The sequence below is a fragment of the Lotus japonicus genome, chromosome 5 (assembly GCF_012489685.1).
Source record: "Lotus japonicus ecotype B-129 chromosome 5, LjGifu_v1.2".
NCBI lineage: Eukaryota > Viridiplantae > Streptophyta > Magnoliopsida > Fabales > Fabaceae > Lotus > Lotus japonicus.
The window spans coordinates 12,499,933-12,522,816 of NC_080045.1; the positions used below are offsets into that span (position 1 = coordinate 12,499,933).

At 36.4% G+C, this 22,884-nt stretch overlaps 5 protein-coding genes across 6 annotated transcripts; 1 reads left to right on the forward strand and 4 right to left on the reverse strand.

The window, feature by feature from the left end:
* On the reverse strand, positions 1 to 537 carry LOC130720570 (non-specific lipid-transfer protein 1-like). Its single transcript, XM_057571221.1, has 2 exons — positions 200 to 537; positions 1 to 52 (listed from the first exon to the last, which is right to left on the reverse strand). Exons 1-2 carry the CDS (start codon positions 535 to 537, stop codon positions 1 to 3), a joined length of 390 nt encoding a protein of 129 aa, XP_057427204.1.
* A 2,213-nt stretch (positions 538 to 2,750) lies between these two features.
* On the reverse strand, positions 2,751 to 3,287 carry LOC130720569 (non-specific lipid-transfer protein 1-like). The gene is made up of 2 exons (XM_057571220.1): positions 2,950 to 3,287; positions 2,751 to 2,802 (listed from the first exon to the last, which is right to left on the reverse strand). The coding sequence occupies exons 1-2, from the start codon at positions 3,285 to 3,287 to the stop codon at positions 2,751 to 2,753; spliced, it is 390 nt and encodes a 129-aa protein (XP_057427203.1).
* Positions 3,288 to 6,498: 3,211 nt separating this feature from the next.
* LOC130716740 (non-specific lipid-transfer protein 1-like) lies at positions 6,499 to 7,164 on the reverse strand. The gene is made up of 2 exons (XM_057566749.1): positions 6,782 to 7,164; positions 6,499 to 6,634 (listed from the first exon to the last, which is right to left on the reverse strand). The coding sequence occupies exons 1-2, from the start codon at positions 7,117 to 7,119 to the stop codon at positions 6,583 to 6,585; spliced, it is 390 nt and encodes a 129-aa protein (XP_057422732.1). The 5' UTR covers positions 7,120 to 7,164; the 3' UTR covers positions 6,499 to 6,582.
* Positions 7,165 to 9,397: 2,233 nt separating this feature from the next.
* Positions 9,398 to 13,213, reverse strand: LOC130718141 (lipid phosphate phosphatase gamma). Of its 2 annotated transcripts, none has more exons than XM_057568630.1 (2): positions 12,398 to 13,213; positions 9,398 to 9,752 (listed from the first exon to the last, which is right to left on the reverse strand). In XM_057568630.1, exon 1 carries the CDS (start codon positions 13,077 to 13,079, stop codon positions 12,405 to 12,407), a length of 675 nt encoding a protein of 224 aa, XP_057424613.1. In that variant the 5' UTR covers positions 13,080 to 13,213; the 3' UTR covers positions 9,398 to 9,752; positions 12,398 to 12,404. The 2 variants fall into 2 exon arrangements, with proteins under 2 accessions (XP_057424613.1, XP_057424612.1); XM_057568629.1 differs by having other exon boundaries at positions 9,398 to 9,749; positions 12,398 to 13,212.
* A 3,437-nt stretch (positions 13,214 to 16,650) lies between these two features.
* LOC130720550 (importin subunit alpha-9) lies at positions 16,651 to 22,724 on the forward strand. Its single transcript, XM_057571203.1, has 11 exons — positions 16,651 to 16,854; positions 16,944 to 17,178; positions 18,482 to 18,635; positions 18,806 to 18,908; positions 19,243 to 19,427; positions 19,738 to 19,817; positions 21,247 to 21,397; positions 21,547 to 21,628; positions 21,729 to 21,787; positions 21,861 to 22,166; positions 22,312 to 22,724. The coding sequence occupies exons 1-11, from the start codon at positions 16,791 to 16,793 to the stop codon at positions 22,474 to 22,476; spliced, it is 1,584 nt and encodes a 527-aa protein (XP_057427186.1). The 5' UTR covers positions 16,651 to 16,790; the 3' UTR covers positions 22,477 to 22,724.
* The last annotated feature ends 160 nt before the right edge of the window (positions 22,725 to 22,884 follow it).

Below are 22,884 nucleotides of genomic sequence, written 5' to 3' on the forward strand. Positions count from 1 at the left end.
CTATATGCCTTTTATTACATTGATTTCTCGATTGTGTTGACCAAAAGGGATGCTGCAAATAATAACAAGGTATCAATATAATTATATTAATAACTAAAATAAATCAAGATTATTTTTCTGAAATTAAATATATTAATATTGTATATATTAACTATTTAATTATATTTAATTTGATAAGTAAGGAAAGTTAACAACTTACTTGCTGCATTTCATGTTCTTGCTTAAGGGAATGCGTATCTCAACATCACATCGTTTGGGAAGTGAGGCAAGCAGGTCTTCATTTATGTTCGAAAAGAGGTTTACTGCATCTTTAAAACATTCACAAGCAGTGAGTCGATCGTCTTTTGTACCTAATGATGATTTCAGACTTTTAATAGCATTGCAACAAGAGGTTGAAGGGCCTCCACCACCAATGAGGTATCCCACACACGGAAGCCATGATACTTTCGCTTCTTGGCAATTGAAGGCGTGCACTTGCTCCATTGTGACGAACAATGTAGCTAGCAAGGTAAAAACTACTGCAATCACTATCTTCATCTTGTAATTGGTATTCTCTCAATGAGTTTTCTGGGATTTTCTTGTGCTTTGATGTATGGAAAGAGATAGCTATATATATGTGTGAAAATGAGGATTGTGAGAAAAGAAAGAACTTTGGTTCACGTAAAATATGGTAAAGAAAATTTGTCCACTTATTCTTCACGAGAATGGTATAGTATTTTTGAAACGAGAATGCTATAATAGGTAGCGTTTCTTATATTTATTTTATTTCTTAATTCAACGTATTTTGTTCATAGGCTTCTTCACTACTTTTGAATTAAAATGTGTTACGAATACGCTTTATGTTAATTTACTTGCGTGTTCAGAATCTATTCTAAAAATGAGTGCAAAACTTTATCATCAACTTCGAATTTACATTTACACAGGGCCGACTTAAAGATAAAGCCACTCAAGCAAGCACTTTAGGTCTTCAAATTTTTTTTACCAAGTAAAAAAGGCCTCCATTTTTTTGTTTTACTAAGTAAAAAAGGCTCCAAAAAAAAGCCTTTTTTTATTAATGTTAATGTAACTTTTGAACTTTAAGGACCAAAACTAAACAATGTGTATAAGTAGGGGACCAAAAGTGTATTGAAACCATTTTTCTTTGTCACGTGAGAGGCATGTGTGTTGCCACATAAGCTTTCTCCGTTAATAGTTAGACAGAAGGACTAACGTTGCAAATGGGAGGGAACGTAGGGACTATTCTTATAATTAAATTAGGTGAGGGACTAAAATCTTGGTTTTTATAAACGTCAGGGACTAAAGTTGCAATTAAGCCAAAAATAAAACATAATTTTGTTTGTTTTTACCGTTTCAAAAAAATATATTGATTGAACTTAATTGTTGAGGGAGCCATTCACTTTTAGAACAAGTGTAATTAAAAGAACATGACACATTTTAAGTTTTGAATTGTGATAAGTAATAGAGGTTTAAGGATTTGATGATCATGTCCATTATAAGTTGAAAATATGTAAAAACATTGATGATTTGCAATTAAATGATTTGAAGACTAGACTCAGGTTGGAATTTCAAATCATGGTGTCGAGTTTGTATATATTATTATATACGATAATTCTCACATTAAATTTTTTTTTTCATTTGCCGGGTTAACCCACAAGCCCAACCTAATGTGAGGCGGGGTGAGATGAAGTTTCGAAACCATATTTCAAAATGAATCAATCCAACCGACCTTTTTTCCGAATTGAAGGCGGGATTGGGTCGGACCGAGTTGGCCTACAGTACCACCCATGTGTATATGAAGGTTTACCATGAATATTAAATCATAATAAAGTTATTATAGTTGTGCTAGGGTTCTTCAGTAAAATGAGTATGACCATTCAAGGTGCGAGACCTCCTTTATGCAGTCGGGAGTCTAGTTATTGATAACTAAGGCAAGGGTCATGCATGAATACATCATTACATTAAAGTGTGTGGGGGGGGGAGGGGGGGTCACGTAATTACGTTTATGTGGGCGAGAGAATACAAGAGGACTCAATCTTGAGAACGGGGAAGATGCGTCTGGACACCTTTATCTATGGTTGGCTGACTCATGTTAGCAGGTACCTAGTCGGCATACTAAGATTCCAACGCGATATTAATAACTTAAATAGTCGAATACTCAAACGATCAACAACCCCCTAGACTAGGAGTAAACAGACTTGACGATGGAGTCTTACTATCCATGGGGATAACTGGTAATTGTAATGATCTAAGTATACAACTTGACTTAAAAAAATTCATCAGTCGAGCATGCATGAGTTATCTGATTTGCCCTATACTCTAATAGTCCAATAGCTGTATATGTTTTTATTCATGGATTACATGATTAAACTATGCATCGATCACTCATTTTCTTTTCATTTTCCCCTACTTATGTTCTCATCATAATCATTAGCACCTCTTCAAATTAAGTTTTAGTTCAATAGTGAAAGAATGCTAACATGAGGCTTCCAAATCCTAAGTTTACGTAATTAATTATTCAATATATCTTTTAGCCATGTTGCCGGGGATATCACCTTAAATTGCAATAGAACTAAATTACCATTTTATACGTTAATTGAAATGACACAAAATTTAGTTGGTTAATTTTATAATTAAGATGCATGGATAAGTAAACATAGAAATAAGTTGTCTATAAAACAAACTTTTATTTCATAAACATACCCACATATAATAGGCTACATTACTTTTTCCCTGACAAGAGCAACCAAAGTCTATATGCCTTTTATTACATTGATTTCTCGATTGTGTTGACCAAAAGGGATGCTGCAAATAATAACAAGGTATCAATATAATTATATTAATAACTAAAATAAATCAAGATTATTTTTCTGAAATTAAATATATTAATATTGTATATATTAACTATTTAATTATATTTAATTTGATAAGTAAGGAAAGTTAACAACTTACTTGCTGCATTTCATGTTCTTGCTTAAGGGAATGCGTATCTCAACATCACATCGTTTGGGAAGTGAGGCAAGCAGGTCTTCATTTATGTTCGAAAAGAGGTTTACTGCATCTTTAAAACATTCACAAGCAGTGAGTCGATCGTCTTTTGTACCTAATGATGATTTCAGACTTTTAATAGCATTGCAACAAGAGGTTGAAGGGCCTCCACCACCAATGAGGTATCCCACACACGGAAGCCATGATACTTTCGCTTCTTGGCAATTGAAGGCGTGCACTTGCTCCATTGTGACGAACAATGTAGCTAGCAAGGTAAAAACTACTGCAATCACTATCTTCATCTTGTAATTGGTATTCTCTCAATGAGTTTTCTGGGATTTTCTTGTGCTTTGATGTATGGAAAGAGATAGCTATATATATGTGTGAAAATGAGGATTGTGAGAAAAGAAAGAACTTTGGTTCACGTAAAATATGGTAAAGAAAATTTGTCCACTTATTCTTCACGAGAATGGTATAGTATTTTTGAAACGAGAATGCTATAATAGGTAGCGTTTCTTATATTTATTTTATTTCTTAATTCAACGTATTTTGTTCATAGGCTTCTTCACTACTTTTGAATTAAAATGTGTTACGAATACGCTTTATGTTAATTTACTTGCGTGTTCAGAATCTATTCTAAAAATGAGTGCAAAACTTTATCATCAACTTCGAATTTACATTTACACAGGGCCGACTTAAAGATAAAGCCACTCAAGCAAGCACTTTAGGTCTTCAAATTTTTTTTACCAAGTAAAAAAGGCCTCCATTTTTTTGTTTTACTAAGTAAAAAAGGCTCCAAAAAAAAGCCTTTTTTTATTAATGTTAATGTAACTTTTGAACTTTAAGGACCAAAACTAAACAATGTGTATAAGTAGGGGACCAAAAGTGTATTGAAACCATTTTTCTTTGTCACGTGAGAGGCATGTGTGTTGCCACATAAGCTTTCTCCGTTAATAGTTAGACAGAAGGACTAACGTTGCAAATGGGAGGGAACGTAGGGACTATTCTTATAATTAAATTAGGTGAGGGACTAAAATCTTGGTTTTTATAAACGTCAGGGACTAAAGTTGCAATTAAGCCAAAAATAAAACATAATTTTGTTTGTTTTTACCGTTTCAAAAAAATATATTGATTGAACTTAATTGTTGAGGGAGCCATTCACTTTTAGAACAAGTGTAATTAAAAGAACATGACACATTTTAAGTTTTGAATTGTGATAAGTAATAGAGGTTTAAGGATTTGATGATCATGTCCATTATAAGTTGAAAATATGTAAAAACATTGATGATTTGCAATTAAATGATTTGAAGACTAGACTCAGGTTGGAATTTCAAATCATGGTGTCGAGTTTGTATATATTATTATATACGATAATTCTCACATTAAATTTTTTTTTTCATTTGCCGGGTTAACCCACAAGCCCAACCTAATGTGAGGCGGGGTGAGATGAAGTTTCGAAACCATATTTCAAAATGAATCAATCCAACCGACCTTTTTTCCGAATTGAAGGCGGGATTGGGTCGGACCGAGTTGGCCTACAGTACCACCCATGTGTATATGAAGGTTTACCATGAATATTAAATCATAATAAAGTTATTATAGTTGTGCTAGGGTTCTTCAGTAAAATGAGTATGACCATTCAAGGTGCGAGACCTCCTTTATGCAGTCGGGAGTCTAGTTATTGATAACTAAGGCAAGGGTCATGCATAAATACATCATTACATTAAAGTGTGTGGGGGTGGGGGGGAGGGGGGATCACGTAATTACGTTTATGAGGGCAGAGAGAATACAAGAGGACTCAATCTTTAGAAGGGGGAAGATGCGTCTGGACACCTTTATCTATGGTTGGCTGACTCATGTTAGCAGGTACCTAGTCGGCATACTAAGATTCCAACGCGATATTAATAACTTAAATAGTCGAATGCTCAAACGATCAACAACCCCCTAGACTAGGAGTAAACAGACTTGACGATGGAGTCTTAATATCAACGGGGATAACTTGTAATTGTAATGATCTAAGTATAGGGTTGTCCAAAACATTTTGGGCCGTTCGAAACCGACCAGCCCGTTGCCAAAAAATGGCTTCCGGGCGGTTTTTGGCGGTTTTTCGGGTTTTTGGGTGGCCTGGTTCGAGTCCAGGCGGTCTAATCCGGTCGGTTCCGGTTTGGGCTTCATCCCGACCGAACCGACCGAACAACGATAAAAAAAAAATAACAGCCCAACCCCAGCCCAATATCAATATGTTTCTGAGAGAGAGTTATAAAAAAAAAACTCACTTAACTCTAACCCAGCCCAACCTATGTCTTCACCCAACCTTTAACCCTAGCACCAACCCTCAAACCAGCCACTCACCCTCATCACCCTCAACAACCAAACCCTAGCACCCACCCAAGCACCAGTAGCCGCCACCTCTTCTCCCCTCTCTCCCTGTCCAACGCACATCCACCACTCCCTCTCATCTCCTCTCACAAATCCGACGCACATCCACCACTCCTTCTCTACCTCTTTGCGATCATCGTGTTCCGCCACGCCATGCCGCACCACCACCTCCTTCTCTTCCTCTCTGATCGTGTTCCACCCTGCCACACCACCACCTCCTTCTCCTTCTCTAACGTTGTGCGCCGTCACCACAACCCGTGGAGATCCAGCGCCGCAACCCTTCCTTCTCTGAGGTCCAGCGCTGCCACCACATGAAGATGCGCCGCCGCAACCCGAGTCTGTCCCACCCTCGTGATGTTGACACCAACAGCCGCCGCACCACCGCCTTAGGTTCCTCATCATGAAGATGCAACCTTTCAGATCTGGTCTTTAATTTTTTTTTTATAATTTTCTTTTGTAATGGGCTGACAGTGTAATCTTTAACCTTCATTTTTTTCTGAAATTTGAATGTTGAATCTTGATCTTGATCTTCATTTTATTTTTCTGAATGTTGAACCCGCTCAACCCAACCGTTGAAACCGCTAACCGCCGAACCCGAACCCGAATAGCCCGTGGCAACTGGACGGTCGGCGGCGGATCAGGTGGTTGGGTATTTTCACCCGACACAAACCGCGTTTTCGGCCCGGATCCGACCGAACCCGTCTGATGGACACCCCTACTAAGTATACAACTTGCCTTAAAAAAATTCGTCAGTCGAGCATGAGTTATCTGATTTTCCCAATACTCTAATAGTCCAATAGTTGTATTTGTTTTTATTCATGGATTACATGATGAAACTATGCTTCGATCACTCATTTGCTTTTCATTTTCCCCTACTTATGTTTCATCATAATCATTAGCACCTCTTTAAATTAAGTTTTAATTCAATAGTGAAAGAATGCTAACATGAGGGATCCAAATCCTAAGTTTACGTAATTAATTATTCAATATATCTTTTAGCCATGTTGTCGGGGATATCACCTTAAATTGCAATAAAACTAAATTGCCATTTTATACGTTAATTAAAATGACACAAAATTTAGTTGGTTAATTTTATAATTAAGATGCATGGATAAGTAAACATAGAAATAAGTTGTCTATAAAACAAACTTTTATTTCATAAACATGCCCACATATAATAGGCTACATTACTTTTTCCCTGACAAGAGCAACCAAAGTCTATATGCCTTTGATTACATGGATTTCTCCATTGTGTTGACCAAAAGGAATGCTGCAAATAATAACAAGGTATCAATATAATTATATTAATAACTAAAATAAATCAAGATTATTTTTCTGAAATTAAATATATTAATATTGTATATATTAACTATTTAATTATATTTAATTTGATAAGTAAGGAAAGTTAACAACTTACTTGCTGCATTTCATGTTCTTGCTTAAGGGAATGCATATCTCAACATCACATCGTTTGGGAAGTGAGGCAAGCAGGTCTTCATTTATGTTCGGAAAGAGGCTTACTGCATCTTTAAAGCATTCACAAGCAGCGAGTCGATCGTCTTTTGTACCTAATGATGATTTCAGACTTTTAATAGCATTGCAACAAGTGGTTGAAGGGCCTCCACCACTAATGAGGTATCCCACACACGGAAGCCATGATACTTTCGCTTCTTGGCAATTGAAGGCGTGCACTGGCTCCATTGTGACGAACAATGTAGCTAGCAAGGTAAAAACTACTGCAATCACTATCTTCATCTTGTAATTGGTATTCTCTCAATGAGTTTTCTAGGATTTTCTTGTGCTTTGATGTATGGAAAGAGATAGCTATATATATGTGTGAAAATGAGGATTGTGAGAAAGGAAGGAACTTTGGATCACGTAAAATATGGTAAAGAAAATTTGTCCACTTATTCTTCACGAGAATGGTATAGTATTTTTGAAACGAGAATGCTATAGTAGGTAGCGTTTCTTTCATTCTTGCATATATAAACGTAAATTTATTTTATTTCTTAATTCAAAGTATTTTGTCCATAGGCTTCTTCATTACTTTTGAATTAAAATGTGTTACGAATACGCTTTATGTTAATTTACTTGCGTGTTCAGAATCTATTCTAAAAATGAGTGCAAAACTTTAACATCAACATCGAATTTACTTTTACACAGGGCTGGCCTAAAGATAAAGCACTTTAGGCCTCTAATTTTTTTTTTACCTAGTAAAAAAGGCCTCCATTTTTTTTGTTTTACTAAGTCAAAAAGGCTCCATAAAAAGACCTCATTTTAAAGTTTATTTTATGCCACATTTAGTGTTGGACCGACCTGCATTTACATTTAACTAAACAGGATGGTATTGGTGAAAAATCCCTTCTTTTAAGTAATGAAAGCACAATACTAAACAATAGCACCCCTGAAATCATTGCTTGAATATGAAAACAAAATTATTTATTTTTAAGGCTACCCTTTGATGTGTTCAATTTTGTATAATCTATTGATTTTTTGTAAATTATAACATTTGTATATGTTGAGGTGAATGGAAATTTAACCATGTTTAATTATATGAGAAACTTTAATAGACACATTAATTTAGATTCATGCAATGACCGACTAGATCCACAAGAGGAACAAGTAAACTTGTGAACAAAGCTTTTTTCTTATAAGCAACTTGTGAATAAAGCTAACAATAAGAGATTAGAAAGTAAAAAAGAAAGAGAAATTCAGGGTCAAAAGTTTTTCTCAAAGAAACAAGTTATCTTATTCTTATTCTTCAAGATCCACAACAAGATAAAGCCTCATGTAATCAGCCACAGATTCAGTTTCAAACTAGAAAAAAGTTCAATTGCAAACTCATGGAAATCATTTGCCTACCCACATTTTCCATGTCCTTTGAATCAAGATCCTTGCACACCCACACTTAAGCTCCAATACTAAGACAGAAACAACACGTTATCTATGCGTGAAACATAATCCATCAACACGTTTATTTGTGTGCAACAATAAGTTCATTTTAGTTGTGAAGCTACTTGACACAGAACAATGTTACATGTATAAATATTTTTTCAAAAAATTTATGATTATATTGGTGGTAGACCGATGCTAAAAGTCCTTTGTATGTGTCGATTTTTCATTTAGTGTGAGTGTCGATTCGCCAATAGTCCCTAGCATATAGTGTACAACTTGAGTATGTTTAAGGATGATGTTATTTTTTTTATGGTAATGACAACAATAATGTTGTTAGAAATCCTAAGTTAGAACCACAGCACAAAACCTTAGGCTTAAGGCAATGAATGTGTGTTCTTTATTATATATGCACTTGTGCACTTGCTAATCTTGGCAATGTGAGACTTCTTTGAGTCACCACTTTATTATCTCTATTAAATAAGTATACCTTGACACTTTAATCACACCTACATCTAAGAGAGAAACTAAGAAATGAGAGATATGAAAAGAAGAGAGTGAGTGGAATTAGATGGAAGAGAAATAGATGTGTGAATGAATCAAAACTCTAATAATAACTCTTAAGGCGTATCATGTCTTCAAAAATCATTTTTGAGTTTGGATGATAACAATATTAACTTTCTTAAAAGAAGAAACTATTTTTAAGCTAACATTACTTGAACTAAGTGTATTGTATGGAAAAACGTTCTATTGAGATAGAGTACAAAGCATAAGCATCGCCATTATTCATTAACTCAGCCCTTGCTTGGTGGTTAATTTCTTGTTTTGCAACCCGTGGGTTGGGGGCTTGATCCACACATCCACCAAAAGTTTGATTCTAAACTTGGCAAGTAGGATACTTACGTGTTCGCCATGCAGGATGCTGATAGTACAATTAACAACGATGTGGACATGACCTCAGTTGCCACTTGACTTCCATAGTAATACATAAGCAACTATGTTAATTTTTCAACGGAAATGTCAATTTTACAATGCCAGCAAGTGTAGATAACCAAAACACTCGTTTTGAAACACGACGACCTACTTCACACAATCGTGATACTTGAGAGACGAAAATTGCAATCAAACTAATATTAACTAGTTTCGTATATGAGTGGCAAATAACTTATTATGCAATCTTGAGCAAGTTTAAGATGCATACAAGATAAAACATGCTAGACAACTCCTTGATCAACTTTGAGAAAAATTACTGCCTTAATTGTGTATCAATGTATCTTCGTCTAGACCCAAAAGGAACAAAAGCTAAAATCTTCAAGTGTCTATCTAAACTATATAACACCTGATAGCCATCTATTGTTGCATCATTTTAATTTCATAGGCATCATAGGCCTAAAATATCACTGTGTATGTGCTCTGTTATTCTGTTCAGTCTTCATCATTTGTATTGCTGGCTTTTAAAGTGAATGCTCCAGAGAAGAAAAATTCGAAGCAACCTGCTTGGAAAACAGAAACAGAGCAAGGTCAGTTAAAAACTTAAAATAAAACATATCGATGCATATGTATAACCTAAAGTTAATAGAGATAACTATGAATTTTATGTTCTTTGCAGAAGATAGAAACTCATACTATTGCAAGCCTCAAATTCATGACATTGTGTTCACATGCATGCATTATGGACAATTGTGGAGGAAACAATAAGTCCCTAATAACACTGTCCTTGCAAATTAGCACCCAAACAGCTACAATTTTGTGTCCTATAACTATTGTTGCCGTGAGGTTGGATTATTTCAGCTACATATAGACCACTAAGTGAAATGGGGCTAGCATTAATTACTACGAAAATATTGTTGTTGTGTGCATCCTAACTACTGGTAGCAGGGATGACAGTAGTAACTTAGTAAGTTTTTTTGAGTTTGTTAACAGTGGGTTATAAAAAAAAAACACCCTTTTCTTTTGGAAGCAAACCTGATGCTATAAAATTCCCTTTATGCGCAACATTCAAGAAAGAAGAAAATCTAGCCTTTTTTAATCAGCACAAGGGTAAGCACCCTGCACATCATGTTCTTAACACTCAAGAATTGAATATTGAGTACAGCATGACTGATAGTAAAAACATGTTTCTAAATGAATACCAGGAAAATGGTTCGGATGGAACAATTTAATATTGAACCGAGAATAACTAGTAACTACTATCATCAACCTCAACATAACCCCGCCCCCTCTTTTCTTTTGAGTGCAACACTTAAATCTGGAAAATCCCCAAGTTGAGTTTTGATGAGACAATCTTCTAATATCATGTTTTTGTAGTATATTCTATGTTTGAAAATTTGCAGGTATTTATTCTGAGCATTGGAACAAGTTCTGCTGAAGAAATTCATGTTCTAATGGCTGGTCAACGTGCTAATGAAAAGTCAGAGTTAAAGGGAAGACAAATTCTAGTAGTCACTTATTAGAAGATGCGAAGCACTGGGCAATAAGGCTCCTTATATCGAGTCATTCCAAAGCTTACTAGAAGATGACAACAGCAAGTTCTGACATCCACTTAACAGAAGATGTCTACGTGCTAAAGCCAAGCAAAGACGTTCTAAGCGACATTATTTTATATAGAATGTGCTAAGAGTCACTTAAACTACGCAAGGAAGTTCTTGAGCTCACTTAAAGACGTTCTAATTAGAAGGTGTTGTAAAGCTCACATATTAGAATCTGGATCAGAATAAGAACAAGACAAAAACTTTTATTGTCCAGACACAAGCTTATTTTTAGGAGTGAAATGACTGCTTTTGAACTGTGGTCAGAACTTTTCAGAGTTGTTGTGCTAAAGGGGCCAAACCTGTTCTACTGATTGTGGATTGTGTACTAACCCAGTCATCCATTAAATGCTTCTCTCTAATGTCTTTATTAAGAGAGGCGATGAGTCTAATGAAACCTTAAGGGGATTAAATTAAGTTTTGAAGTTTCTACCATATATAAGAGGACAGGCTGCTGACTTCGAATAGTTGTGGCCAATATCAAAAAAGAGGATAACAAGTATGGACAGGGAATTGCCATAAATATATACCTGGAGTTTCCATTTTTATGCCATGCAATTTATTTATCCCAACCTTCATGAAAATGACTAAACAAGTATTCAAAAAACTTCATATCACAATTATCCATAACACACATGGTCAGAGAATTTCATCAGCGGTGTGAGTTTCAACTAGGAGCACAACATGAACTAAAGAAGGGTCGGTGTCAAAATATTAAATAGGAAGGAAGGTTGTAATCGAATAACCTTGAGCTTCGGTTTACAAGATTTCTAGGCTTTATTTCAATAACTTTGATATATTAGTCTGCATGCTCACAATTTGCATATTATGTTATACTCAAATAACTTGGGAGAGACTTTTCACTTTATACCCAAACTAAGAACTTAGCCAAAACAAAGCAAGCATGGTGACAGTTAGTTCCTTAACCATGTCAGATAAATAAAAAGAAACTCTAATTAAAATTTAAAGCATTCACATGACCAATGAATCCTGTAAAATACAAATAAATCAGAATAACAAGCAACAACATTTTCCGCCATGCATAAAAACAAACACCTCAAGAGTGGTTCCTGGAATCAAATCAAATTATATAACACATAACTAAACAGAACTCAAATTTCTTTGCACTCACTTTCATGTAAACAGAGTAAGACCACTATAAATTCCTTGCTTCACTCTAGAAACAACTTTTAAAGAAAAAATTAGTCTAATGGAGTATATAATTTTGAAACCCCAGTCTACCCTACAATTCTAAGGGTATGTTTGCTTTAACATCCAACTCCAACTCTTCAAACTTCTTGCTTTCATCGCACTTTCCAAAGCAAAATAAATGTGCTTTCAATCTAAATCAAACATGCTATAAGAACAAAAACAACAACAACAACACAAGAGGCAAAGCAATAGGGATCGAGATCCTTTATCCGCTATGGTGTCTCATTCTTTGTCGCACCAATGAGATTGTGTCGTGTCAATTAAAAACCATCATCTGTGTATGGTTATAAATGTCATATTCATGGCATAATATCATTGGTGGATACCGGAAACGAGACACGACTTTCGGGGATAGAGGATCTCAATCCAAACAATAGAGCAATCAAATCATTCATACATACCCATCAATCAATCAGACTTATTAGAGGTGGAGGGCACGTTTTTCCTGGCAGCTCTGGCTTGTTCATACTCAAACTTCAACACATTGGGGATATGCGAAGTGTCCTTCACATAAAACCGCTTCCCAAACTCACTTTCTTCAATCAGAGAAAAATAAGGACGCAACACAGTGTTAACAACCCAGAACCAAATCGCACCAAGAGAAACCCCCAAAATGGTACCAGCGAAAACCTGAGCAAGCGTGTGGTAACCCAGATAAACCCTCGAGAACACAGTGAGAAACGCGAGCGACCAGGTAGCGAGGTGAACGATGAGATTGTTCTGGAAAACGGTGAACCCTTTGGAGGCGTAGACGAGGGTGAGGTAGGTGGCGAAGAAGAACATGTACTGGCAGTGACTCGAGGGCCAGCCATGGGAATCGCAGATTTCGAGGATGGCGCAGGTTTCAGGGCGGGCTTGTTGCACGGTGGTTTTGACGAGCTCGTTGATGAACTGCGAGATGACGAGGCCGACGGCGAAGAAGATGCCTTGGAGCTCGCGGCGGAACATGAAGTGGCAGAAGAAACCGCCGAGGCTGATGAAGACTGGGACGAGGGATACCCAGGCGAGGAAGTGGCCGATGCGGTCGCCGCGTTGGTATCGGACGTGGGTTAGTGTTACGGCCTTCAGCGCCGCCGTGGACATCGCGGTGGTCGGAGAGATCAGATCTGAGCTCGACGGTGATGTGATGTTGGTGATCGTTGAAACAGGAACGTTAATAATCAAGAGTGGTCGTTGTGAATTGTGATGTATGAATGAAATGAATATCTGGAATTGAAGTTACAGTGTAAAAGGTCAAGATATATGAATAACTTAGAGTGAAAAATAATATATTTTTTTTGAAAGGGTGAAAAATAATAATTTCACGACACACCAATTTTAGCTCATATATAAAGTGAGATATAAAAAGTTTAGAAAAAGAAAATGTGAAAGTTTTTTTCTTTTGTTTACAGGGAGGAGGGGAGAACCCCACGCACAAAGGCTAACCCGAGACATCAATTAAGCTAGACCTAGAACCAATATTCCTTGCGAGAAAAGAATGACATTGACTAGAAGAGAATGATATTCACCAAAGGGACTATTGAAATCAAGGTTATTAAAACCGGACCGGTGATCAAACCGGTGAAAACACTGGTTCAAGGTTCATTGGTTCAATCGTAGTTGAACCGAGGTCCAACTGGTATTACCGCTATAAGTTAAATAATAATATTTTAAAATAAACATATAATATATAAGGTAATATTGAGTAAAAAATAATCTACATAACTTCATACTACAAATAAAAATTACACAACATAGTTACACAACAAAAATACTAGATTTAAAATAATAGTGTTTTTTTAATCACATTATATTGAAATAAGGCTACATAAGATAATATGTTTTTTTTAATCACATTATCACACAGCTCACTCGTAAAAATTAAAAAGGCTACCTAAGAAAAAAATGTTAAAAAGAATTACATTTAATAATTGTTATCAATTATACTCCCTCCGGTCTTATTTATAAGCATGAAAGAGAAGAAAATTTTTGGTCCTTTTTATAAGAACCAAATGAAAGTTTGAGCTATATTAATTAATTTTTTCCAATGATGCCCTTATTAATTCTAACTTGTAAAATGTGTCTCATTAATTATTCTCTCTCTTTCCCACTTTCCAACACTAATAACAAAGGGTAATTTTGAAAGTTTATTTTGATTTAAGACAAATTTAATGTATTTTATCTAGTTTAACTACATTTCTTAAACTATGTGACTTTTTTTTTTATTGCTTATAAATAGGACCGGATGGAGTATTACTTTGTGTGCATGAATAAAAAAGAAATTATCGAAAAAATGAATACATGAATGGAAATTAATTCCATTGAAATTTGAACAAGTCTAAGTGGCACCATAGCCAATTTTGTAAAACGTGTCCTTGTGTGCTCCAGTTAAGAAGTAAACAAAAAAAATTCACCCATTGGTCAAACTCACAATTCCTATCATTTTTATATTTTAATAGTTCAAATTCCAAGTATTTTCAGAGAGATGTGACAGCTTGACATGCATATATAGATATAATTGGTCATTTTTCGAAAAGAGAGTCAGTCGCATGTCAGTCTCGGAAACCCAGAAAGATGAAAATTTGATTTTTTAAAACATAATTTTGAGAACCGCTCTAAACAGGCCGGTTTTCACCGATTTGCCTGGTTTTTGACCGGTTTATCGGTTGTTGACCGGTTTTCTCACAGCTGATTTTAGAGTTATTTTGGACCGGACTGGGGTCCGGTTCCCGGTTCAAACGATTGAACCGGCCGGTTCGGTCCGATTTTTATTACCATGATTGAAACATTGGTACTGTACCGGAGATCCAAGCCAATCCTGGCCAAGTAGTCTGCCAATGAGTTGGAGGGTCGTGGCGTATGCTGGAAAGCGAAGCCCCATGAGTTGGCTGAAGATGGAGGATACTCGAAACTACGTGCTCGTACTAGTGTGACCTTGCGTCCTGAGAGTTCAACAAGCACACGACCTCCATAGAATCAATCTTGACGATCACATGCGTTACACCCAAGCTCATCACGAGCTCCACCGTCGTAGCCACGACAAGCAGTTGTCCCTGAAGTTAACTCAAGTGGTGAGAACTAGGGGACATAAGGGTTTGGGAGGGTGAAGGGTGAAGGGTTCGTACCCTGAGGATGGCTAATTTACTAACAACTAACATTTACCTATGAAAAAAAGCCACTACAAGCAGTTATGTGAGGAAAACATTCGTTGTTGCCATGGTCCAAGACTTCGACTAAAACCTTTGAATTAATGTGGAAGTTGATGCGGATGATAGAGTGAATGAATAAGAATAATTGTATATATCAAAACTATTCTACTTATCTAGTTACTACATCTTAATGACTTGATAATCTAACTTGCAATAATGATTTATAAACATATGAATAGTCTACACATTAAAAACACACATTTTCTTGCGAATTTTTTATCAGTTGCCAAAGACTTGTACCTTCCTTGGTCAGACTGGATTGAAAAATTAAAGGGGAACACACTGGAAAATATTAGGTATCTTGACCAGATACAATTTGACATATGATCTTTCTATGCTTTTAATATATTTTTTCTTTCAAGGAACGAACTACCAACAATTCACATGTTCCCATATGGTATAATCAATCCAACTCTTTTCGACCTAACTGCTATCACAGGTCTTCGACCCATTGGTCGAACATTTAGGATTAGAGTCCTTCAAAAGATTAAAGTTTATACTTGGCTATCAAAAAATGACTTATCAACTTATTATTTCTTTAAATATGAGGGGAGAAAGTGAAGTTACTCATGAGAAATATGTTGTTTTCCTCATTCATTGGTTGCCAACCTTTGTTTTTTACTCTAAATCTCTATAAATTGTTAGGCTCTCTCACCAATTTCTCAAATTCTTCGAGAAGGCACCAATAGTTGTCTTAGTAAAATTTGGTTAGGTTGACAAAATACATTTTTGGCAAGTTCATGGTATCAACTATGAATAGAGACAGAGACAAAAATTTAGAAAGAAAAACAAGTGTTGGTGAAAGAGAGATAGGAAAAGTAATAATCGTGTTGGTATGCGACACACTCGTCTACTACCACTACGCCGACCGCAATTCCACTGTTATTTCTCTCTTCTCCGACATCTTCATCGTCTTCCTCTATTCCCTCACCATTCTCGGTCTTATCTTCCGCCATATGAACATCCAGTAAATCTCTCTCTCTCTCTCCCCCTCTCTATTCCTTTTTCCTTGTTTTTCGATTTGGAATTTGGTTGTATGGATGATAAATTGGTAATCAATTCATGTATAATATAGGGTACCTGTGGATCCTTTGGAATGACAAATATTGCATGACACTCCCAATGCCATTCCGGCAAATATAGGGTACCCATGGATCCTTTGGAGTAGAAAAAAAAGGTTAATGGTCAAATTTGTTCATGAATTTATAAGCGAGTTTAATTTTAGTCAATTTAGGAAAAAAAAATGATATTGAGTGACGGTCATTTTTATAATTACTAGCGATTTTTTACTGCCACGACCATTAATCCTAAAAGAAAATTACTTTTTCCCACTCATTATTACCTCTTCCTACTTTCTTTCTACTCTTTCACTCCCGTTAAACCAAAAGCACTCAAAATCCATCTCCTCCCCACCATTATTCTATATATAATATATAATTATATATCATGCAATGCAAACGGTTAACAAGTAATTTACTTCTCTCACGACCACTGTGAACTAAAACAGAGGGAAAAACGATTCAAACCAACGAAGCAGTAACCACCGGTACACGCGCGCACACGCGCCTCCGTTCTGCTCCTCCTCCCAGTGCAATTCTCCTCATCAATGGCGGATTCCGATCCTAGTTTCGCTACCCACAAAAGAGACCCTCTCAAGTCCTCACCAGCAGGTACGCTTTCATTCAAGAAACACAACTTTAGGTTCTTTTTCTCTTTCTTTGGGTTTTCTTCATCGAAGGGATTCAACCGTTTGTTTCAGTTGGTGATGCTGCGGGTAGCAGGAGGCGACAAAATGCGGTCACAGTTGGGAAAGAAAGAAGGGAATCGCTGCTCCGTGCGAAACGCCTTTGTAGGGTTGCGATTGGTGGCGGTGATGGCGGTGGTGATGGCGATGTTTCCGTTGATGCTGACATGATGATTGATGAAGACCAGTTCATTTTGGAGTCTCAAACTTCCGCGGCAGTGGAGAAGTTGAAATCTGCACTTGCTTATCAGTGAGTGTTCCTCTACTGTTTCAATATAATTAGGTCTACAATAATTGGCTTCACATTGGAGTTTTTGAAATTATAGTAATGAAATTTTGATTTGTGATTTGAAATTGCAAATGGGTTAGTTAGTTCCTTTGTCTCTTAGAATTGCTGGAAATTTTGATTCACTTGCTGCTGTTTATTTCCATGACAGTTCTTCATGTATTGTGGTAGTAACCTACCTAAACAAGGCATGAAAAGTGCATGCTCTTTGTTTTATAAGAAACTTAGGGTGTGTTTGTGAGTTGAGTTTTGGAGATGAGGAAGGAGAAGGGGGGGGGGGGGGGGGGGGCTTATGAGAAGCTCTCCCCTTGTTTGGGAGATTTTAGAGGGGGGAGGGTTTGGGGAACTTTGGAAAACCCTCCAAGACCCTCCTTTAGTTGTTTTGTGAAGTTCCCCCAAATTAGGGGATTTAGAGGAATTTGGAACTTGCAAACAAGGGAAGGACTTGCCCCCGTTCCCCCTCACTTGCCCTCCCCTCCCCTCCCCTCCCCCTCAAAGCCTTCCCCATCCCTCCCTTAAGGATCTTTCATGGTTTGAATTCTTTATATCCTATGTTATGCCTACATGGTCCCCTGTTCATCTTGCTGGCGGTTTAGGTCAATGAAATGGATGTTGGTTATCTAGTATGTAACACGCCTCTGCTATCTGGAGTTCCTGGCCGTTATACTAGGTAATTGTGGGTCAAACAGATTTCCTGTAGAATATTTGTAGAGTGCGTTTGGGTGAACACCTCAATTAAGCGTCTATGGCAATCGGTAAGCTCTAATGCATAAGCGCATACTCATAAGCTAGTTTTAGAAACTTATTAAAATAAGTTGAAAATAAGTTATCGATAAGCATAAGCTCTTAAGCTCGAAACAACTTATAGGTAGGTCATAAGCTATTGTGAGAAAATGGGGGCAAAGTACATGCAATGCTGTGTAGAATTGTTTGGTTGAATTTGTGTAGTTGATACAAACTCCTGGTTTGTAACCATGCTTGACTTATAGTTAGAAGATTGTTTTACTTATTTGAGAAGAGATAAAATCCTTCGAGTGTTCTGAATTTTCTGATTTAAGCAGGAATTTTTTTTAACTATGTGAGAATTTTGCATACAGTGATACAAATACAGGATCTTACCATGAGGCACTGAGAATTTTGTGTTGTTAGATTGTCTTGGCCATATTTTTTGTAAAGACTGATAAAAGCTTCAATTATGTCAACTATAAGTTCACATATTCATTAACTTTGGCTTAAGTGTTATAATACATATATTTGTAATTGATAGGGGGAAGGGTGCAATGCAGACAAGAGTAGGTGCCCTTCAAGATTTAAGGCGTTTACTGTCAAGATCCGAATTTCCTCCTGTTGAGTCTGCTCTTAAAGCTGGAGCTGTATCCATTCTAGTGAAATGTCTTTCGTTTGGTTCTCCAGATGAACAGGTCTGAAGTTTCATTTCCTTTGAATAATTTTTCAATTTCATCTACGATTGTCCTGTACTCAAACTTGAGCAGGCTGCAGGTATATCACTTGGTGCATGTTATGCTGAAGGAATCAGTAGAGGCAATAAATTTTCTTATTACTTATGTTTTGTCGTGAATGTCTTCTGCAGTTGCTCGAGGCTGCTTGGTGTCTTACAAATATTGCTGCAGGGAGTCCAGATGAAACAAAAGCTTTGCTGCCTGCATTGCCTTTGCTTATTGCTCATCTAGGGGGTGAGTGATTACTTTGAGATTCCTTTTGTATGTTAAGGAATTAATTAATTTGTGATTGATATTTGTGTATAAAGATTCAGAGGAATTCTTTTAGCCTTAATTGCTAAAGCATTGTAAATATCTATTATCTAAGGAAAAAATAGGATGGAATGGAAGGAACTTAGACCTACTGACATATCTTTCGTTTTTCCAAAATGTCCACCCTTCATCCACAAAGCTTGAAATTTTAGTCAGCCTTTATAAAGTTGTTCTTGAAGGTTGAAACTTAAAACTAATTCGATGACTTTAGCATTTACATTTACCTTCAAAATTCATGGATGATCCTGTTCTGCAGAAAATAGCTCCTCACCTGTTGCTGAACAGTGTGCTTGGGCACTAGGAAATGTGGCTGGTGAAAGTGAAGAGTTGAGGAATGTTCTGCTAAATCAAGGCGCCGTACTACCTCTTGCAAGAATGCTGCTACAAAACAGACGTTCAACTGTTAGAACAGCTGCCTGGGCTTTGTCTAACCTCATTAAGGTTCCAAATCCATCAATTGAATATGTTGTATATTAAATAATGTTTGTATGAGTGGTTGATTTTTTCATATCAAATCTTCAATTGTTGCTGTAATTCTCTATCTGTAAACTGTATTCATATCCCCTTTGGTTATATGGTGAGGGCAGTATATTTTTACAAGTGTTATGCAGTCACCAGCTTTTGTGGTCACTTGTACATTATGGTTTTTGTAGATGGAATGTCCATATCCATTTGTTTTTATATGTGTGTGGTGCAGTGGCATGAGTTCCATTCTGGAAATATAACTTGACGACAGTATATTTGTATGTAGGGTCGAAATCCTAAAGCTGCTATCGAACTCATTCGTGTTGATGGAGTATTGAATGCAATTGTTCAACACTTGAAGAAAGCGTAAGTTACTCTGGAATTACTTGTGGTAAATCCTAGCCAAGATGTTAATGCTGCTTCAGACTTGCAGTTGCTTTTTGACATGCGTGCTTAATAGCTATATGCTGGTTTACTGTGCATGGATGACTAATTTTACTTTTTGTTGTTGAGCTTGCTACTACAGTTACTATATTTCATGTTTTAATTTTGTACTATTCTGTTTCTTATTTTTGGTAGAAAAAACACTATTCACATCATAAAAAATATGAAATTTACAAACATGTCAATTTTGTGAAGTGTACATGGATAGACATATTTTTGCACCATACCAAACTATATAGAAAGTTGGTGTGTCATTATAATTATGAGGATGTTAGAAATGCAACTTTCATTCCCTTTACTTGTGTCTTCCTTTCTGGGATGAAGATGAAAGGAACCAGCCAAGAAACTGACAGTATTCACACGAACCCTAATTCCCAAATGGGAGAGTCCCGACTTCTCTCCCTAACCCAATTCCCACATGGATAGACATATTTTTGCACCATACCAAACTCTATAGAAAGTTGGTGTTTCATTATAATTATGAGGATGTTAGAAATGCAACTTTCATTCCCTTTACTTGTGTCTTCCTTTCTGGGATGAAGATGAAAGGAACCAGCCAAGAAACTGATAGTATTCACACGAACCCTAATTCCCAAATGGGAGAGTCCCGACTTCTCTCCCTAACCCAATTCCCAAATGATACAAAAGATACAAGACTCTCTCGAACTCCCTTATTTATAATACTCCCTCTCACAACTAACTAAACCCCTTCTAGCTAACCAAAAACTACTAGCACTTCTTAACTAAGCTACTAACCATGAGTGTAACCAAACTTGTTTAGTTTCTGATGAATCAGTTTTTTCTGTTCTATAAAACAAGACATGCAGTCACCAAAACTTAACATTAAAACCTATTCATAATACAAGGTATTCTCCTTTCAATGACCACCCTAATCTGCCAATATGACAACTACCAAATTATGTCAGTGATGAGTTTGTCTATATATTTAAACAAGCTGAGAAACGATTGAATTTAACATCATTGATGACTTTGGCTGCTCTTGTTTCCAAGTGAACAAAACCTTCCTATATATTCTGATTTCTTTCTCTCCGTTAAACTATTTCTTATATATTTTAACCAAATTCCTATATGATTTTACACTTATTCTGGATGAAGTGCCTGACACATGTGTGCCTGAAACTACTATAGTCACAAAGTTCACTTCCTTATAGGTTTGTGAGCTTATAATCATAATTGATGGTAGTGAAAATCTTTTAGTATTATGACTATATAGAAGGCTTTTTTTATTCTGGAACCGTTACAGAAATAACCAGCTCTTTTACTGATTGACATTATAGCCCTGAAAGGCTAAGCCAGTAACTGTCATATTAATTTCTCTCTATCACCCCAGGGATGATGAATTAGCAACTGAAGTAGTATGGGTAATTGTTTATCTATCAGCGCTTTCAAATATAGCTACCAGCATGCTGGTGAAGAGGGATGCACTTCCATTGCTTGTGAATAGATTAGCAACATCAAACAGTTTACAGTTACTGATTCCGGTAATGATCTTCAAAACTTGTTGATTTGTTGAAAGAAATCTACATCTGTGACATGTTCCCGTGATTTGCATATCACATACACGCAAATTACAATGCTTATTTCATTCACATCAATCTGTTGTTTCTTAATAATTGTGAAATCCCTACAGGTTTTGCGAAGTTTAGGTAATCTCATTGCTGGTGATTCCCATTCAACTAATGTTGTTCTTGTACCTGGACTTGAAATTACAGGCTAGTAATGGTTTTTTCTACTTTCCAAGCCACTTACATGCATTTTGATCAAACAGTATGGATCAATTTCATACATCTGATTATATGATGACATTTTCAGATAATGCCATAAAAGTCCTGATAAAATGTCTGAATGGCGAACACTGTGTCTTAAAGAAGGTATAAAATATAATCTTTGATTCTATAATCTAAATTTGGATCAATCTTGATATGAGCTTTGTTATCCATACAGGAAGCAGCCTGGGTGCTGTCTAATATAGCTGCTGGTTCTGTTGAGCACAAGCAGCTGATATATTCTAGTGAGGCAGTGCCTTTGCTATTGCACTTACTTTCTGCTGCTCCATTTGTCTTAAAAAAAGAAGTAGCTTATGTATTGGGTAACCTTTGTGTTGCCCCATCTAAAGGTGATGAGAAGCCAAATCTGATCCTGGAGCACCTGGTTTCACTTGTTCAAAAAGGATGTTTACCTGGATTTATTGGTTTGATTAGATCTGCTGATATTGAAGCTGCTAGGCTAGGACTTCAGTTTGTAGAGCTGGTAAGAGATCTTGCTGGTTGTATAAATAATTACTTGATAGATTTTGGCTAGACCAGTGTTAGTTTGTGTAATCATGATAAATTTCCACCTCATGGCAAATGCAAAGTTCTTTGAGATCCAAGTGTTTATGATTTCTTGTGTGTAGGTTCTGAGGGGGATGCCAAATGGTGAGGGGCCAAAGCTTGTTGAATGTGAAGATGGGATTGAAGCCATGGAAAGATTTCAGTTTCACGAAAATGAAGATCTAAGAACAATGGCCAACAGCTTAGTTGACAAGTATTTCGGAGAGGACTATGGGCTTGATGAGTAGTAGTCAGAATATAGTGAGATTGACAATCGTTTTTGTCCTGCATTGCCATGCCTTAGCTTCGTCTCATATGGAGCAATTTAATTAACTGACATGGCCGAACATTCTTCAACAAATGTATGCCAATAGAATCGGTATCTAGTATTGAAATGTTTGATAAAATCTTCAAGGGCTTATACATGATAGACTGGAAATGTGAAGTTTTATTTGTAGTTCATTTCAATTTTCAAGTTTTCTTAATTTTTTAGACATTTAGTACCACTGACTGCTGTTTAGTCCCAACCGAATTTTCAGCTTGGTTCAATTGAACCCTGCGGCAACCTTAGCTGTTATTGAGTCCAAACAATTTGAAAGTCGCAGGTTAATTGCCTAACAATTTTTTAAATTCTTACCTTACCGGTGTTGTTAAGA

Excerpts from the sequence above, each read along its gene's own strand:
- LOC130716740 (XM_057566749.1), bottom strand. The coding sequence starts at position 7,119 with ATGAAGATAGTGATTGCAGTAGTTTTTACCTTGCTAGCTACATTGTTC. Across the intron at positions 6,635-6,781 it reads AAGAACATGAAATGCAGCAA|CATTCCTTTTGGTCAACACA; the intron begins GTAAGTTGTTAA and ends TATTATTTGCAG.
- LOC130720550 (XM_057571203.1), top strand. The coding sequence starts at position 16,791 with ATGGCGGATTCCGATCCTAGTTTCGCTACCCACAAAAGAGACCCTCTC. Across the intron at positions 18,909-19,242 it reads GCTTATTGCTCATCTAGGGG|AAAATAGCTCCTCACCTGTT; the intron begins GTGAGTGATTAC and ends CCTGTTCTGCAG. Across the intron at positions 19,818-21,246 it reads GTTCAACACTTGAAGAAAGC|GGATGATGAATTAGCAACTG; the intron begins GTAAGTTACTCT and ends CTATCACCCCAG.
- LOC130718141 (XM_057568630.1), bottom strand. The coding sequence starts at position 13,079 with ATGTCCACGGCGGCGCTGAAGGCCGTAACACTAACCCACGTCCGATAC.
- LOC130720569 (XM_057571220.1), bottom strand. The coding sequence starts at position 3,287 with ATGAAGATAGTGATTGCAGTAGTTTTTACCTTGCTAGCTACATTGTTC. Across the intron at positions 2,803-2,949 it reads AAGAACATGAAATGCAGCAA|CATCCCTTTTGGTCAACACA; the intron begins GTAAGTTGTTAA and ends TATTATTTGCAG.
- LOC130720570 (XM_057571221.1), bottom strand. The coding sequence starts at position 537 with ATGAAGATAGTGATTGCAGTAGTTTTTACCTTGCTAGCTACATTGTTC. Across the intron at positions 53-199 it reads AAGAACATGAAATGCAGCAA|CATCCCTTTTGGTCAACACA; the intron begins GTAAGTTGTTAA and ends TATTATTTGCAG.